Source organism: Oncorhynchus masou, chromosome 9 (genome assembly GCF_036934945.1).
Source record: "Oncorhynchus masou masou isolate Uvic2021 chromosome 9, UVic_Omas_1.1, whole genome shotgun sequence".
In the NCBI taxonomy this organism is placed as follows: domain Eukaryota; kingdom Metazoa; phylum Chordata; class Actinopteri; order Salmoniformes; family Salmonidae; genus Oncorhynchus; species Oncorhynchus masou.
In genome coordinates, this window is record NC_088220.1 from 62,955,779 (window position 1) to 62,971,404 (window position 15,626).

The 15,626-nt window shown below is 42.8% G+C and overlaps 1 protein-coding gene across 1 annotated transcript; it reads right to left on the bottom strand.

Annotated features, from left to right (window-relative positions):
* Positions 1-7,775: 7,775 nt before the first annotated feature.
* On the bottom strand, positions 7,776-15,131 carry LOC135546435 (diablo IAP-binding mitochondrial protein-like). The gene is made up of 6 exons (XM_064974855.1): positions 15,067-15,131; positions 14,781-14,913; positions 12,274-12,399; positions 11,988-12,098; positions 11,579-11,675; positions 7,776-8,452 (listed from the first exon to the last, which is right to left on the bottom strand). Exons 1-6 carry the CDS (start codon positions 15,108-15,110, stop codon positions 8,253-8,255), a joined length of 711 nt encoding a protein of 236 aa, XP_064830927.1. The 5' UTR covers positions 15,111-15,131; the 3' UTR covers positions 7,776-8,252.
* Positions 15,132-15,626: the final 495 nt, after the last annotated feature.

The window sequence follows — 15,626 nt, forward strand, 5'->3', positions numbered from 1 at the left end:
GAAGCTGAGCTATAATGTTGTTGCAGGCTGCATCTATAAATATGTCCATTCTACCTCTGTATGCACTGGGGCATGTATGACATCTCCATAGCGAGGCCCTATAACAGCTGTATCTGAAAAATAATTAGTTCTCTTAGATCTTCCCATTTATCCTAATCAATCACTCTCCCCAGACCACTTCAGAAATGAATTGTATGTTATGTTAATGTTGCTCGGTGCAATGGAAATACTTAAAATAGTAGCTTCTTGATGGGATTATTAATCAAATAATCTATTTCTGTTTAATTTTATACTAAGATTATAGGATTTGGTAGCGGTATAGCATAGATCTGTTCAGAATGTGGGACGATTGGCAGCATAGTACTTTTCCTATGGAAAATATCAACATAATAAGGAACTCATGTGCTATAATCAAATGGTTTATTGAGCCTTTATGGTGTGTGACCTTGGTAACAGTGGTGACTCACGGAGAGACCTCTAGACCCCATTAAACATTTAGTCTGATTGTGTTATTACAATTCCTCCCTGGCAGTCAGAGCTGTATTGGCACCACCTTTCCTGTGACCAGTAGTTGCACATCCACAGACTGATGTTCGAGGCACTTGGTTTAACAGTCTGTAAAAACAACCTTTGTTAAACTTGACATTCCTCCCCAGTCGGTCGCATTGGAGATTGCCAGAGAGCCAGCCCTAGTACACCTCAAACCCCCATGTCTCACACCCGCCTCCCCGCTGTTCCTTCTCCTTCTAAGGCTTGGCCATCTAAGAGCAGCCTGGGGAAGATGGAGGTCATCCCAGTGCTGACGCTGCACGCTGTTGTTTACAGCTTGAGTGGTGCCTCCCCTATAATGAACTTTCTCTGCAGCATAACTTGACCTTAGGGGACGCGAGGGAACACAATTAGACTAATATACATCAGTCACTTTACAGATATGCATTCTCACAGATTATCACTAAAAGGATTTTGTACTGTAAATCATTACTATCACTGACTATTCAGCTGGCTTACTATGAGCAGCTAGAGTGCATTCGGAAAGTATTCAGACCCCTTGACTTTTTTCACATTTTGTTACGTTACAGCCTTGTTCTTAAATGGATTACATTGTTTTATTCTCCTCATCAATTTATACAAAATGGCCAATAATGACAAAGCAAAAACAGTTTTTGTTTTTTCAATGTTTGCAAATTTATAGAAATATATTTTTTAAATGTAATATCACATTTACATACAGTGGGGAGAACAAGTATTCGATACATTGTCGGTTTTGCATGTTTTCCTACTTACAAAGCATGTAGAGGTCTGTAATTGTTATCATAGGTACACTTCAACTGTGAGAGACGGAATCTAAAACAAAAATCCAGAAAATCACATTGTATGATTTTTAAGTAATTAATTTGCATTTTATTGCATGACATAAATATTTGCTACATCAGAAAAGCATAACTTAATGTTTGGTACAGAAACCTTTGTTTGCAACTACAGAGATCATACGTTTCCTGTAGTTCTTGGCCAGGTTTGCACACACTGCAGCAGGGATTTTGGCCCACTCCTCCATACAGACCTTCTCCAGATCCTTAAGGTTTCGGGGCTGTCGCTGGGAAATACGGACTTTCAGCTCTTTCCAAAGATTTTCTATTGGGTTCAGGTCTGGAGACTGGCAAGGCCAGTCCAGGACCTTGAGATGCTTCTTACTTGCCCTGGCTGTGTGTTTCGGGTCGTTATCATGCTGGAAGACCCAGCCACGACCCATCTTCAATGCTCTTACTGAGGGAAGGAGGTTGTTGGCCAAGATCTTGCGATACATGGCCCCATCCATCCTCCCCTCAATACGGTGCAGTCGTCCTGTCCCCTTTGCAGAAAAGCATCCCCAAAGAATGATGTTTCCACCTCCATGCTTCACGGTTGGGATGGTGTTCTTGGGGTTGTACTCATCCTTCTTCTTCCTCCAAACACGGCGAGTGGAGTTTAGACCAAAAAGCTATATTTTTGTCTCATCAGACCACATGACCTTCTCCCATTCCTCCTCTGGATCATCCATATGGTCATTGGCAAACTTCAGACGGGCCTGGACATGTGCTGGCTTGAGCAGGGGGACCTTGCGTGCCCTGCAGGATTTTAATCCATGATGGCGTAGTGTGTTACTAACGGTTTTATTTGAGACTGTGGTCCCAGCTCTCTTCAGGTCATTGACCAGGTCCTGCCGAGTAGTTCTGGGCTGATCCCTCACCTTCCTCATGTTCATTGATGCCCCACGAGGTGAGATCTTGCATGGAGCCCCAGACCGAGGGTGATTGACCGTCATCTTGAACTTCTTCCATTTTCTAATAATTGCGCCAACAGTTGTTGCCTTCTCACCAAGCTGCTTGCCTATTGTCCTGTAGCCCATCCCAGCCTTGTGCAGGTCTACAATTGTATCCCTGATGTCCTTACACAGCTCTTTGGTCTTGGCCATTGTGGAGAGGTTGGAGTCTGTTTGATTGAGTGTGTGGACAGGTGTCTTTTATACAGGTAACGAGTTCAAACAGGTGCAGTTAATACAGGTAATGAGTGGAGAACAGGAGGGCTTCTTAATGAAAAACTAACAGGTCTGTGAGAGCCGGAATTCTTACTGGTTGGTAGGTGATCAAATACTTATGTCATGCAATATGTGATTTTCTGGATTTTTGTTTTAGATTCCGTCTCTCACAGTTGATGTGTACCTATGATAAAAATGACAGACCTCTATAAGCTTTGTAATAGAAAATCTTTGGAGGGAGCTGAAAGTCCGTATTGCCCAGGAATCAGGAGGATAGAGTTGTGGTCGGATTTACAAAATGGAGGGCGAGGGAGAGCTTGTATGCGTCTCTGTGTGTGGAGTACAGGTGATCTAGATTTTTTCCCCCTCTGGTTGCACATTTAACATGTTGATACAGATTTGGTAGAACTGATTTAAGTTTCCCTGCATTAAAGTCTCCGGCCACTATGAGTGCCACCTCTGGGTGAGTGGTTTCCTTTTTACTTATACAGCTGACTGAGTGTGGTCTTATAGTGCCAGCATCTGTTTGTGGTGGTAAATAAACAGTCACAAAAAGTATAGCTGAGAACTCTCTAGGCAAGTAGTGTGGCCTGCAATTTATCACAATATACTCTACCTCTGGCGAGCAAAATCTAGAGACCTCCTTAGATTTCGTGCACCAGCTGTTGTTTACAAATATGCCCAGACTGCCTCCCCTCGTCTCGGAGTGTGCTGTTCTATCCTGCCGGTGCAGCGTATATCCCGCTAGCTGAATATCCATGTCGTCATTCAGCCACGATTCCGTGAAACATAGGATATTACAGTTTTTGATGTCCCGTTGGTAGGATATTTGTGATCGTACCTCTTCTAATTTGTTGTCCAATGATTGCACGTTTGCGAGTAATATTGACGGTAACGTCAGCTTTCCTACTCGCCTTCTGCGGGTCCTGACGAGGCATCTGGCTCTTCATCCTCTGTACCTGCGTCGCTTCCTCTTGAGAACTACTGGGATGTCGGCCCTGCCGGGTGTTTCGAGAATATCATGCGAGTCTTGCTTGTTGTTCAAAAAATCTTTGTCTAATCCGAGGTGAGTGATCACTGTCCTGTGTTCCAGAAGCTCTTTTCTGCCGTAGGATACGGTTGAGGAAACATTACGTACAAAATAAGTTACAAATAACGCGAAAAAAACACATAATAGCACATTTGGTTGGGAGCCCGTAAAACTGCTGCCATTTCTTCCGGTGCCATTTTACTGTGGTGGAGTACTGCAGAGATGGTTGTTCTTCTGGAAGGTTCTCCCATCCTGACAGAGGATCTCTGGAGCTCTGTCAGAGTGACCATCGGGTTCTTGGTCACCTCCCTGACCAAGGCCCTTCTCCCCGATTGCTCAGTTTGGCCCGGCATACAGCTCTAGAAAGAGTCTTGGTGCTTCCTAACTTTTTACATTTAAGAATGATAGAGGCCACTGTGTTCTTGGGGAACTTCAATGCTGCAGACATTTTTTGGTACCCTTCCCCAGATCTGTGCCTCGACACAATCCTGTCTCGGAACTCTATGGACAATTCCTTCAACCTCATGGCTTGGTTTTTGCTCTGACATGCACTTTTAACTGTGTGACATTATATAGACAGGTGTGAGCCTTTCCAAATCACGTCGAATCAATTGAACTTACCACAGGTAAAGTTGTAGAAACGTCTCATGGATGATCAATGGAAACAGGATGCACCTGAGCTCAATTTCAAGTCTCATAACAAAGGTTCTGAATACTTGTATACAAGCTATTCTGTTTTTTATATTTAATACATTTGTAAACATTTCTAAAAACCTGTTTTCGCTTTGTCATTATGGATGTAGATTTATACAGATTTTTTTTATTTAATCCATTTTAAAATAAGGCTGTAATGTAACAAAATGTGGAAAAAGTCAAGGGGTTATACTTTCCGAATGCACTGTATTTCTGATCTCTAACAATTGATTGTCATGAAAAAAGTGTTAGGTTAGCTTTGGCTCCATAAGTACGTTATTAGGTCATATGAATGTCTCTCTGTCCAGAGCTTAGTGTGCAGCTTTCTCCTGAGGTATGAGAAAGTATTGTCAAACTACTATGTAATTACAGTTTTTCAAAGTCTCATACGAGCAATTTTGTGATCTATGTTGAAACATATCTATAGCGGAACGGCAACGACCAAATGCTTAACTTTGATAATTGACTTGCTTTGTACCTGACTTGCATATCTTAAACCGCCTTTTGCTAAACTTTTTATACAAATGTCATCAGTGAATTCAAAATTCATTGTTAAGTGTTTTGTTTAACGAAAATGAACACATTGTTTTCATCAGAAGAAAAATGTGAGAAATTGTGTTCACTGTCTAACTCCAACTGTCATCATCTCCAACATTGTAACCTTCCATTTTAGAGCTTTGCTTTGGTGTGCATTGCGGCCTATACATTCTTATCAGTTGTGTATCTCCATTGTATTCACCTTTCCTTATTTATTTTATGGACTGTGTTTCTGGGCACCAATGGAAGTCTACAAAACTATGAGCAAACCAGCCTATGTATTGAGTACATGGATTTGGATTGTGATGAAACCGATTGAGGAATTCTGCACACAATATGCTTATTGGGAGTAATTGGCCATAATTCTGCCCGTAATAGTTATACTTCCATTTTTGATCCTCTTGATTTAGTCAAATCAAAGTTAATTGGTTGCGTACACAGTTTAGCAGATGTTATAGCGGGTTCAGCGAAATACTTCTGTTACTAGCTCCTAACAATGCAGTAAAATGGCAAACAAGTGCACAAATAATAATCATTTTTAAAAATTATAAAAATCCTCAAGAAATCAAGAAATCTTGTAACATATCAAATTAACAAACCAAATAGCATTGTAACAGTAATACAAATACAATCTATACGTATATACACCAGATGAATTTACACAAGATATACAGTAAGAATGATATGCAGTAGACATACAGTACAGTATAAAGTGGGAAAAACGGTATGTAAACTTTATTAATAAAGTGACCAGTGTTCAATGACTCTATGTACATAGCACAGCAGTCTCTAAGGTTCAGGGTAGAGTACTGGGTGGGAGCTGTAAGAATATAGAGCCGGGACACCATATTGTTAGCTTTAGGAAACTGTTTAGTAAGTTAACTAACACCGGATGTCGTTACAGAGCATTATGTGTCCTGTAGTACATCTACATCTTACAGTAGGCGGCTACTGACGGAGTCTGGCTAGTGGTGACTGTTTAACAGTCTAATGTACTGGAGATAGAAGTCTCTCAGTCCCAGCTTGGATGCTCCATTTCTGAGACTCTCCACCTTCTAGAATCTAGATGGTAGTGGGGGGAACAGGCTATGGCCAATGTCCTTGATGATCTTTTTGGCCTTCCTTTGACACCGGGTGCTGTAGTTGTCCTGGTCGGCAGGCAGTGTGCCCCCGATGATGTGTTGGGCTGAAGGCACTACCCTCTGGAGAGTCATGCGATTGCAGGCGGTGCAGTTGCCATACCATGCGGTAATACATCCATACAACAAGCTCTCAATGGTGCATCTGTAGAAGTTTGTGAGGTCTTAGGTGCCAAGACAAATTTCCTCAGCCTCCTGAGTTTGAAGAAGTGCTGTTCCACCTTCTTAACCTTGCTGTTGGTGTGAAGTGACTGCAAAGAAAACGTATTGATCTACTAGGAGTTTAAAGACAGAGTTCTGTCATTGTTCCCAAAAAATGCTCACACCCCATTGAGAAAAACGGAAATACTGGAATTTAGGTTTGATTGAATTGAGCCTTTTATTGTATTTTATTATAGATTTAGACCGCCATCTACGGGTACATTTTTACACTAAAACAATATTACACATGAAGGTCAAGCAGTAAAGAACACACAGAGCATGCTATACAGTTATCTATGTTTGGTGACTTTCTGTTTCAGTTCCATTTGATTCCATAAAACCTCATAAAGATAGTTATATCAAGTATTAAATAAATCCATACAATTACCACACAATGAGACAACGTAAATCACGAAAGTAAAACACTAAATGTCTATTCACAAAGCAATCCGTAAAGCTGCTCAAATGTTTCACACAGCCCAAAGAGCTCTTTCATAGTCAAGTGAGTTTGCTTTGAACTGCCTCCCATATCATGAACTTTGACAGCTGACACAAGTTGTCTTCAGCTCATTCATTCACCTGTTCACATGTCCCCCCAGCCTTCTGTGTGTCTAATGGACAACACATTACACTCTCATAGATTGAGAATTGTTTTTGTACCATTTCCTTTCTCTTCTTCACAAAAAAAGAAACAGTACCAGACATTACACACACGATCACTGGTTTGCCTTATGTTCAAGGTAATATTAAAAACTAAATAAACATGTCAAATAAACATAAACTGACCTAAAAGAGAAGCCAATTCAAGTATCAACCTGTTTTCTAAACCCATTGACCACATATCTTAATGGTATTTTGTGTGTTGTCTGAGCCCTTGGTTTAGGTGACATGGTAGATTGGGTGATGACAGCAGAGGTTAGCAAAATAGACTAAAAGCTGTGAGGAGGAAATGTGTGCGGATTATTAGCAAAGAATAAAAAGTGTTGAGTGAAAGGGCAGACATAACTAACAAAGACATGGTAGAGGGGCAGAACCAAGTACCAAGAAACATTTTGATATTTCCTCTTTCAGAAATCCTGAGAAATTAATGAGGAAAAAAAAACAGCACTTTGCCATCAACTACTATAAATGTATATAAAAAAAACATTTTTCTGACAACACGCAAAAAATGAAGTTCTTCTTGGCATAAAAAGTACCTGAAACCCTAAACATAGTTGGCACCTCGTTTAGATTGGTCAATGAATGTCTCAAATGACATCACTAGTTTTATGCAGAGTTAATAGGGAAACACAGCCCAATTTTGTTAACAAAATATGTCCCAAGAGGACCACAAGTGGTAATTTTCTCTCCAGGTTGGCAGAGACACAGTTCCCAGCTATGACATCTAGTCTCACCCACAATTAACAGTAAAGAAGAAAAATCCTTACTGCCAAATACCACATTTTTACAGAACTCACATGGACTCTCAGGCAACCCCATAACATGCAGATAAATATTAACTTCTCTCCTTCTCTGTAAAAGTTAGACAATTGTTTTATTTTTTATTCTTCAGCTGAATTGTATTGTAAACTTTGAGTATTCAAATCCATACTGACAAGTATATTCACTCTGAGAAAATGTTCAATACACCAAAAGAAACAGAGTACAATTCAAACAGCTATATGGAAAATATACTTTTTATTATAAAGTTATTTAAATTTACATATCATAAAATACAAATAAACAAATGCCACCATACTGTACTGCTATGTGGACCATAGTCCATACAATTCACTTAGGATACCCTGATTGTCAATTATTATTTTCAGTTTAGACTTGAAGTTGTTATTCAAAGCTGTATGAAAATAAATATTATAATTTAGTGTTACAGTTCAAATAAGTGCATGAAATTGTAATCAACTCAGCTTTATAAACAAGGAAGCATGACATTACATCCATTAAAATTTAATAACTTTGTGTTATTAAATAAGATTGGTGTTATTCAATTCACCACTAAATTATCTACATACTTTTTGTTTATCATAATATTTTTATATAAACAACAACCCCAAATGACTCAACTCCTGAACTTCCCAAATGATGGACTGTGTACTGTCTACTTGAGGATTTAAACCACAATACATTACTCAAACTTGTCTTAGTCCTCTCTGAGGTAAGCCTCATGCACGTCATCACTGCCACTCTCTATGAAGGCATACTCCGCCATCCTCTGGATCTCCTCGGCCTGGGTCTCAGTCAGCTTCCTCTCAGCATCCACAGATATCTGCCGGACCTCCTCCACCTGAACCTTGGCCACCTGCAAATTGGTCTTGGCTGTGACAGATGCATGCTCAGCTCCTGGGAAACAAACATAAGACAGTGGTCTTAGTCCAATTTCACCATAACAGAGAAAGTGGCCAAAGATGAAACCTTCAATCCATGATGATAACAGGTCACACTGAGCAGGTGCCCTTGTCCATCATTTCTCTATTGTGCTGCATCATGGGAATTAGAGTACATGGTGACCTGGAGGTTTTAGTCTTCTTTACCATCACAAAGCTGTATTCACTGACAACTACTGATCCATACGTTGGCCAAAGTGAGAGGCTGACAGGTCTTGAAAAAGAGGGGCGCAAACTACAAAGTAGTGAGACGGAGAAAAACAAACATTATGGGGGCGTTTATTAGAGCTTGTAAGTTTATTACTGCACTGACAGGTTAACGTCTGTGTGAGAATAACAGTAATGACGGAGGAATGCTAACTGTCATGGGGAGCAAGGAGCATCCGATTGTCGTTAAGTTCCTCAATTTAGTGGTAAACAGGTTGTATTAGTTCATTCGTACCCCTTTGTCTTTTGCCGAAGCAGGAGCTATTCTTCCTCGTGTCCAAACAAAAACATGACAAGTAACAAAACACTGATGGACAGTCACACACGTTTAACACAGCCTTTTCAGTAACTCATTCCTCTCTGCCTCCTTCTTTCCACTCCTCTCCTCTTTTGACCTCACCCTCTCACCTTCCCCCCCCTACTCACAAGGCAGGCAATACGCTCGACCTCATCTTTACTAGATGCTGTTCTTCCACTAACCTCATTGCAACTCCCCTCCAAGTCTCCGACCACTACCTTGTATCCTTTTCCCTCTCGCTCTCATCCAACACTTCCCACACTGCCCCTACTCGGATGGTATCGCGCCGTCCCAACCTTCGCTCTCTCTCCCCCGCTACTCTCTCCTCTTCCATCCTATCATCTCTTCCCTCTGCTCATACCTTCTCCAACCTATCTCCTGATTCTGCCTCCTCAACCCTCCTCTCTTCCCTTTCTGCATCCTTTGACTCTCTATGTCCCCTATCCTCCAGGCCGGCTCGGTCCTCCCCTCCCGCTCCGTGGCTCGACGACTCATTGCGAGCTCACAGAACAGAGCTCCGGGCAGCCGAGCGGAAATGGAGGAAAACCCGCCTCCCTGCGGACCTGGCATCCTTTCACTCCCTCCTCTCTACATTTTCCTCCTCTGTCTCTGCTGCTAAAGCCACTTTCTACCACTCTAAATTCCAAGCATCTGCCTCTAACCCTAGGAAGCTCTTTGCCACCTTCTCCTCCCTCCTGAATCCTCCTCCCCCCCCTCCTCCCTCTCTGCAGATGACTTCGTCAACCATTTTGAAAAGAAGGTCGACGACATCCGATCCTCGTTTGCTAAGTCAAACGACACCGCTGGTTCTGCTCACACTGCCCTACCCTGTGCTCTGACCTCTTTCTCCCCTCTCTCTCCAGATGAAATCTCGCTTCTTGTGACGGCCGGCCGCCCAACAACCTGCCCGCTTGACCCTATCCCCTCCTCTCTTCTCCAGACCATTTCCGGAGACCTTCTCCCTTACCTCACCTCGCTCATCAACTCATCCCTGACCGCTGGCTACGTCCCTTCCGTCTTCAAGAGAGCGAGAGTTGCACCCCTTCTGAAAAAACCTACACTCGATCCCTCCGATGTCAACAACTACAGACCAGTATCCCTTCTTTCTTTTCTCTCCAAAACTCTTGAACGTGCCGTCCTTGGCCAGCTCTCCCGCTATCTCTCTCAGAATGACCTTCTTGATCCAAATCAGTCAGGTTTCAAGACTAGTTATTCAACTGAGACTGCTCTTCTCTGTATCACGGAGGCGCTCCGCACTGCTAAAGCTAACTCTCTCCTCTGCTCTCATCCTTCTAGACCTATCGGCTGCCTTCGATACTGTGAACCATCAGATCCTCCTCTCCACCCTCTCCGAGTTGGGCATCTTCGGCGCGGCCCACGCTTGGATTGCGTCCTACCTGACAGGTCGCTCCTACCAGGTGGCGTGGCGAGAATCTGTCTCCTCACCACGGGCTCTCACCACTGGTGTCCCCCAGGGCTCTGTTCTAGGCCCTCTCCTATTCTCGCTATACACCAAGTCACTTGGCTCTGTCATAACCTCACATGGTCTCTCCTATCATTGCTATGCAGACGACACACAATTAATCTTCTCCTTTCCCCCTTCTGATGACCAGGTGGCGAATCGCATCTCTGCATGTCTGGCAGACATATCAGTGTGGATGACGGATCACCACCTCAAGCTGAACCTCGGCAAGACGGAGCTGCTCTTCCTCCCGGGGAAGGACTGCCCGTTCCATGATCTCGCCATCACGGTTGACAACTCCATTGTGTCCTCCTCCCAGAGCGCTAAGAACCTTGGCGTGATCCTGGACAACACCCTGTCGTTCTCAACCAACATCATGGCGGTGGCCCGTTCCTGTAGGTTCATGCTCTACAACATCCGCAGAGTACGACCCTGCCTCACACAGGAAGCAGCGCAGGTCCTAATCCAGGCACTTGTCATCTCCCGTCTGGATTACTGCAACTCGCTGTTGGCTGGGCTCCCTGCCTGTGCCATTAAACCCCTACAACTCATCCAGAACGCCGCAGCCCGTCTGGTGTTCAACCTTCCCAAGTTCTCTCACGTCACCCCGCTCCTCCGCTCTCTCCACTGGCTTCCAGTTGAAGCTCGCATCCGCTACAAGACCATGGTGCTTGCCTACGGAGCTGTGAGGGAACGGCACCGCAGTACCTCCAGGCTCTGATCAGGCCCTACACCCAAACAAGGGCACTGCGTTCATCCACCTCTGGCCTGCTCGCCTCCCTACCACTGAGGAAGTACAGTTCCCGCTCAGCCCAGTCAAAACTGTTCGCTGCTCTGGCCCCCCAATGGTGGAACAAACTCCCTCACGACGCCAGGACTGCAGAGTCAATCACCACCTTCCGGAGACACCTGAAACCCCACCTCTTCAAGGAATACCTAGGATAGTATAAGTAATCCTCCTCACCCCCCCCCTTAAATGATTTAGATGCACTATTGTAAAGTGGCTGTTCCACTGGATGTCAGAAGGTGAATTCACCAATTTGTAAGTCGCTCTGGATAAGAGCGTCTGCTAAATGACTTAAATGTAAATGTAATGTCACTGGTAATAAACACACCTGTGTTGTACGCTGCCTCAGCTGCCATTTCACAAAGGTTGACGGCATTAATCCAGTTTGACTCGAAGTGGTTGCATTCATCTAGTCTGTCGCCAACCTGACAGGACAGAGAGAAACCCATCAGAACATTTCATTACATTCTAGAGAAGTTTATAGAACTCAAACCATATTTACTTTTAGAACATCAATGACAAACATTGAAAGGCAAACAGGAGTGACTAAAGCGTTTACTATTTTAGATTGTAAATCAAGTTAAAAGTTATTTGGAAATAAACAAGACACCCTAAAGACATAGCTTTTCCAGATGGCTGGATACAAAAATACAGGATCATATATTTTTTTTCGGAAAGATGACTTAATACAACAGTGTATTTTTGGTTTATTTTGAGTACACATTTCACACACCTACTTCAACACGCTGGGCAATGATCACTTGCCAAATGGCATCCTCCTCAGCAGTGGAGAGTTTTTCCAGTGAAGCCAGATATCTCCTTTGAAGGGAGATGAGGGTATGGAGAGCCTGAGTACAACGCAAACAAAACAAACGGTCAAAAACACGAAGGGTCATTTAGGTAGCATGGTGCCATTGCCTTACTGGTTCAATTAGCATTTGATATTTATGGATATAGTTATCACACTGTACATCTTAGCATACACGATAACAAAAATCCACTATGACCCCTTCAGGTACTTACTTTGGAATATTGTGTGATGGAGTCTACGAGAGCCTGAGTGGTCTGGGAGAGGTAAGTGTTTGCACTGTCTGTAACCATAGAGGATGCGCTTCGGATCAGGGATTCATGAGAGAGGTTCTCCACTTGCTGGATAGGGAGAGAAACAGAAACAGTTTCATATATGAGCTGAAAGGGGGGATTTTTACGATTAAGGCATTCATGTACAGTGCATTCGGAAAGTATTCAGACCCCCTGACCTTTTCCACATTTTGTTACGTTACAGCCTTATTCTAAAATGGATGAAATTGTTTCCCCCCCTTTTCAATCCACAAACACAATAGCCCATAATGACAAAGCAAAAACAGGCTTTCAGAAATTAAAAATAAATAACGGAAATATTACATTTGCATAAGTATTCAGACCCTTACTGAGCACTCTGTTGAAGCACCTTTGGCAGGGATTACAGCCTCGAGTCCTCTTGGTTATGACGCTACAAGCTTGGCACACCTGTTTTTGGGGAGTTTCTCACATTCTTCTCTGCAGATCTTCTCAAGCTCTGTCAGGATGGATGGGGAGTGTTGCTGCACAGATATTTTCAGGTCTTGTGAGAGCAAGATGTACATATAGGGAGAAACATAATACTGTACCACAAGAGAAAGATACACTTAGAGTGCATTTGCCATTCTGGCAAAATGCATTGTCTATTGTATAGGACAAGAAACCAAAGTAAGGCCATGAGAGCATAGGACAGCTGGACATACCAAGGTCAGAGGGACACACAAAGGAGGGGGTCAGCCAAATGACCAACTGATGGACTATAGACATAGGGCATATATTTTTAGGACATGAAGAGAAGAGACACAGTCTACTAGTCCTAATAAGGACAGACATACCAAAGAACACACCAAGCTAAACTTAAGGATAAGATGGGATAAGATGGGCATGTATTATTTTTGGGACATGAAGAGGTCCTGTCACCATTATAACTTAACTGAAAGCAGATATGGTCGTTATTGGGCGTGAACAAGCAGGATGCACAGATTGGGATATAATGGTGGCAGATGGACTGAGGGAAGTAACTTAATTTGCATGTGGGATGGACTCATATGTTGTATGTGTATAAAAACAGAGCCAGAGCTCTGGAAAAGGGCGTGTTCCGCGGACCATCTAGGCTTCTGATATGTTTGTATTAAAAGCCTATATTGAATTCACAAGTTCTTGTAAGTGTTATATTTTGTAACGATCCTCCACGACAGTCTTTCAAGAGATGTTCAATCGAGTTCAAGTCTGGGCTCTGGCTGGGCCATTCAAGGACATTCAGAGACTTGTCCCAAAGCCACTTCTGCGTTGTCTTGGCTGTGTGTTTAGGGTCGATGTCCTGTTGGAAGGTGAACCTTCACCCCAGTCTGTGGTCCTGGGCGCTTTGGAGCAGGTTTTCATCAAGGATCTCTCTGTGCTTTGCTCCGTTATCTTTCCCTGAATCCTGGCTAGTCTTTGCCAATGAATGACATCCTCACACCATGATGCTGCCACCACCATGCTTCACCGTAGGGATGGTGCCAGGTTTCCTCCAGATGTGACGCTTGGCATTCAGGCCAAGGAGTTCAATCTTGGTTTCATCAGACAAGAAAATGTGTTTCTCCTGGTCTGAGAGTCTTTAAGTGCCTTTTGGCAAACTCCAAGCGGTCTGTCATGTGCCTTTTACTAAGGAGTGGCTTCCGTCTGGCCACTATATCATAAAGGCCTGATTGGTGAAGTCCTGCGGAGATGGTTGTCCTTCTGGAAGTTTCTCCACAGAGGAACTCTGGAGCTCTGTCAGAGTGACCATCAGGTTCTTGGTCACCTCCCTGACCATGGCCCTTATCCATCGATTGCTCAGTTTGGCAGGGCTGCCAGCTCTAGGAAGTCTTGGTGGTACTGTTCTTCCACTTAAGAATGAAGGAGGCCACTGTGTTCTTGGGGACCTTCAAGGCCGCCGAAATGTTTTGGTACCCTTCCCTAGATCTGTGCCTCGACACAATCCTGTCTTGGAGCTCTACAAACAATTCCTTCAAACTCATGGCTTGGTTTTTGCTCTGACATGCACTGTCAACTGTGGGACCTTTAATAGACCGGCGTGTGCCTTTCCAAATCATGTCTAATCAATAAAATGTACCACAGGTGGACTCCAATCAAGTTGTAGAAACATCCCAAGGATGATCAATGGAAACCGGATGCATCTGAGTTCAATTTCGAGTCTCGTAGCAAAGGGTCTGAATACTTGTGTAAATAAGGTATTTATGTTTTTAATGTTTTTGTTCATTTGCAAAAATGTCAAAAAATCCCTTTTGGCTTCGTCATTATGGGCTTATTGAGTGTAGATTGATGAAGATTTGTATTTATTTAATACATTTTAGAATAAGGCTGTAAAGTAACAAAAGGTGGAAAAAGTCAACTTGTCAGCCTTATTCAAATTGTTCAGCATTATTCAATGACACTAATATATAGTGATGAGTGACCCGCGCAAGAGAGAGAAAATGGTCCTTTACCTGCATGAAAGGGACAGCGCTCAGTCCACTGCCAACACTCAAAGAGACCAAGCTCGTGCTGGTAACATCTCTCAAACGCACGAGCCTATGGCGCAAGGGTTTGCTACTGTTGAGGACACTCGCTGCTGTGCTCCTGCAATGCAATGAGTAAACAACAACACCGATATTAGCAAGCTATAGTGATTACAGCAATTCGATATTTATCTAGGACGAAACTGTTTCTGTTTGCGTACGAATACAATGCATTAGGGTGCAATGATGCAGTTGTTATTATAAAGATATTTACCTGAAGAAATTGAGACATGCAATGCTTCTTTTGAGCGCGGCCATATTGGTCAGGAGCAAAAGGAAGTCCGTCCCCCAGTAGCACAAACAGAGCATTGTCTAATAGAGTGCATTTTACTTGTATTGTCGTTTATTACTCTTCAACTAAAATAAATTATATGAGGTTACTTTTGTGATGTATTAAAGTCTCAATATATATATATTTCTTTTACCAGTATTCTTTACGACAAAAAGTAAGTCTCTGTCGTCACCTAGTGGTAAAATAGGCTCAAATTTGTATGCTGTGTTTCTGCTGTAGTCTTGTATTCCTTTGCTCAACTATATATTGTGACAATGAACATTATACTGGTTTTCAAAAGCCAGAGATAATGGTTAAACATATAGGCTGGAATACTATAAGGAGAGTCATCTTGTTTGTGTTTGAGATATTTTCTAATTTGCTAAATTAAATTGGAATGCCTCTTTGGTCTTATTCTGGTAATAATTTCTCAATAGTTTGATCTGCACACATCGTAGATCAAACTATTGATAAATGAGGTGACTAAACTCAACAATAATAAT

What these genes read in the sequence shown, in the direction of transcription:
- LOC135546435 (XM_064974855.1), bottom strand. Translation starts at nt 15,110, where the DNA reads ATGGCCGCGCTCAAAAGAAGCATTGCATGTCTCAATTTCTTCAG. An exon ending in GCATGTCTCAATTTCTTCAG is followed by an intron (nt 14,914 to 15,066) that starts GTAAATATCTTT and finishes ATTGCATTGCAG; the next exon opens with GAGCACAGCAGCGAGTGTCC. An exon ending in TGAGGCAGCGTACAACACAG is followed by an intron (nt 8,453 to 11,578) that starts GTGTGTTTATTA and finishes TTTGTTTCCCAG; the next exon opens with GAGCTGAGCATGCATCTGTC.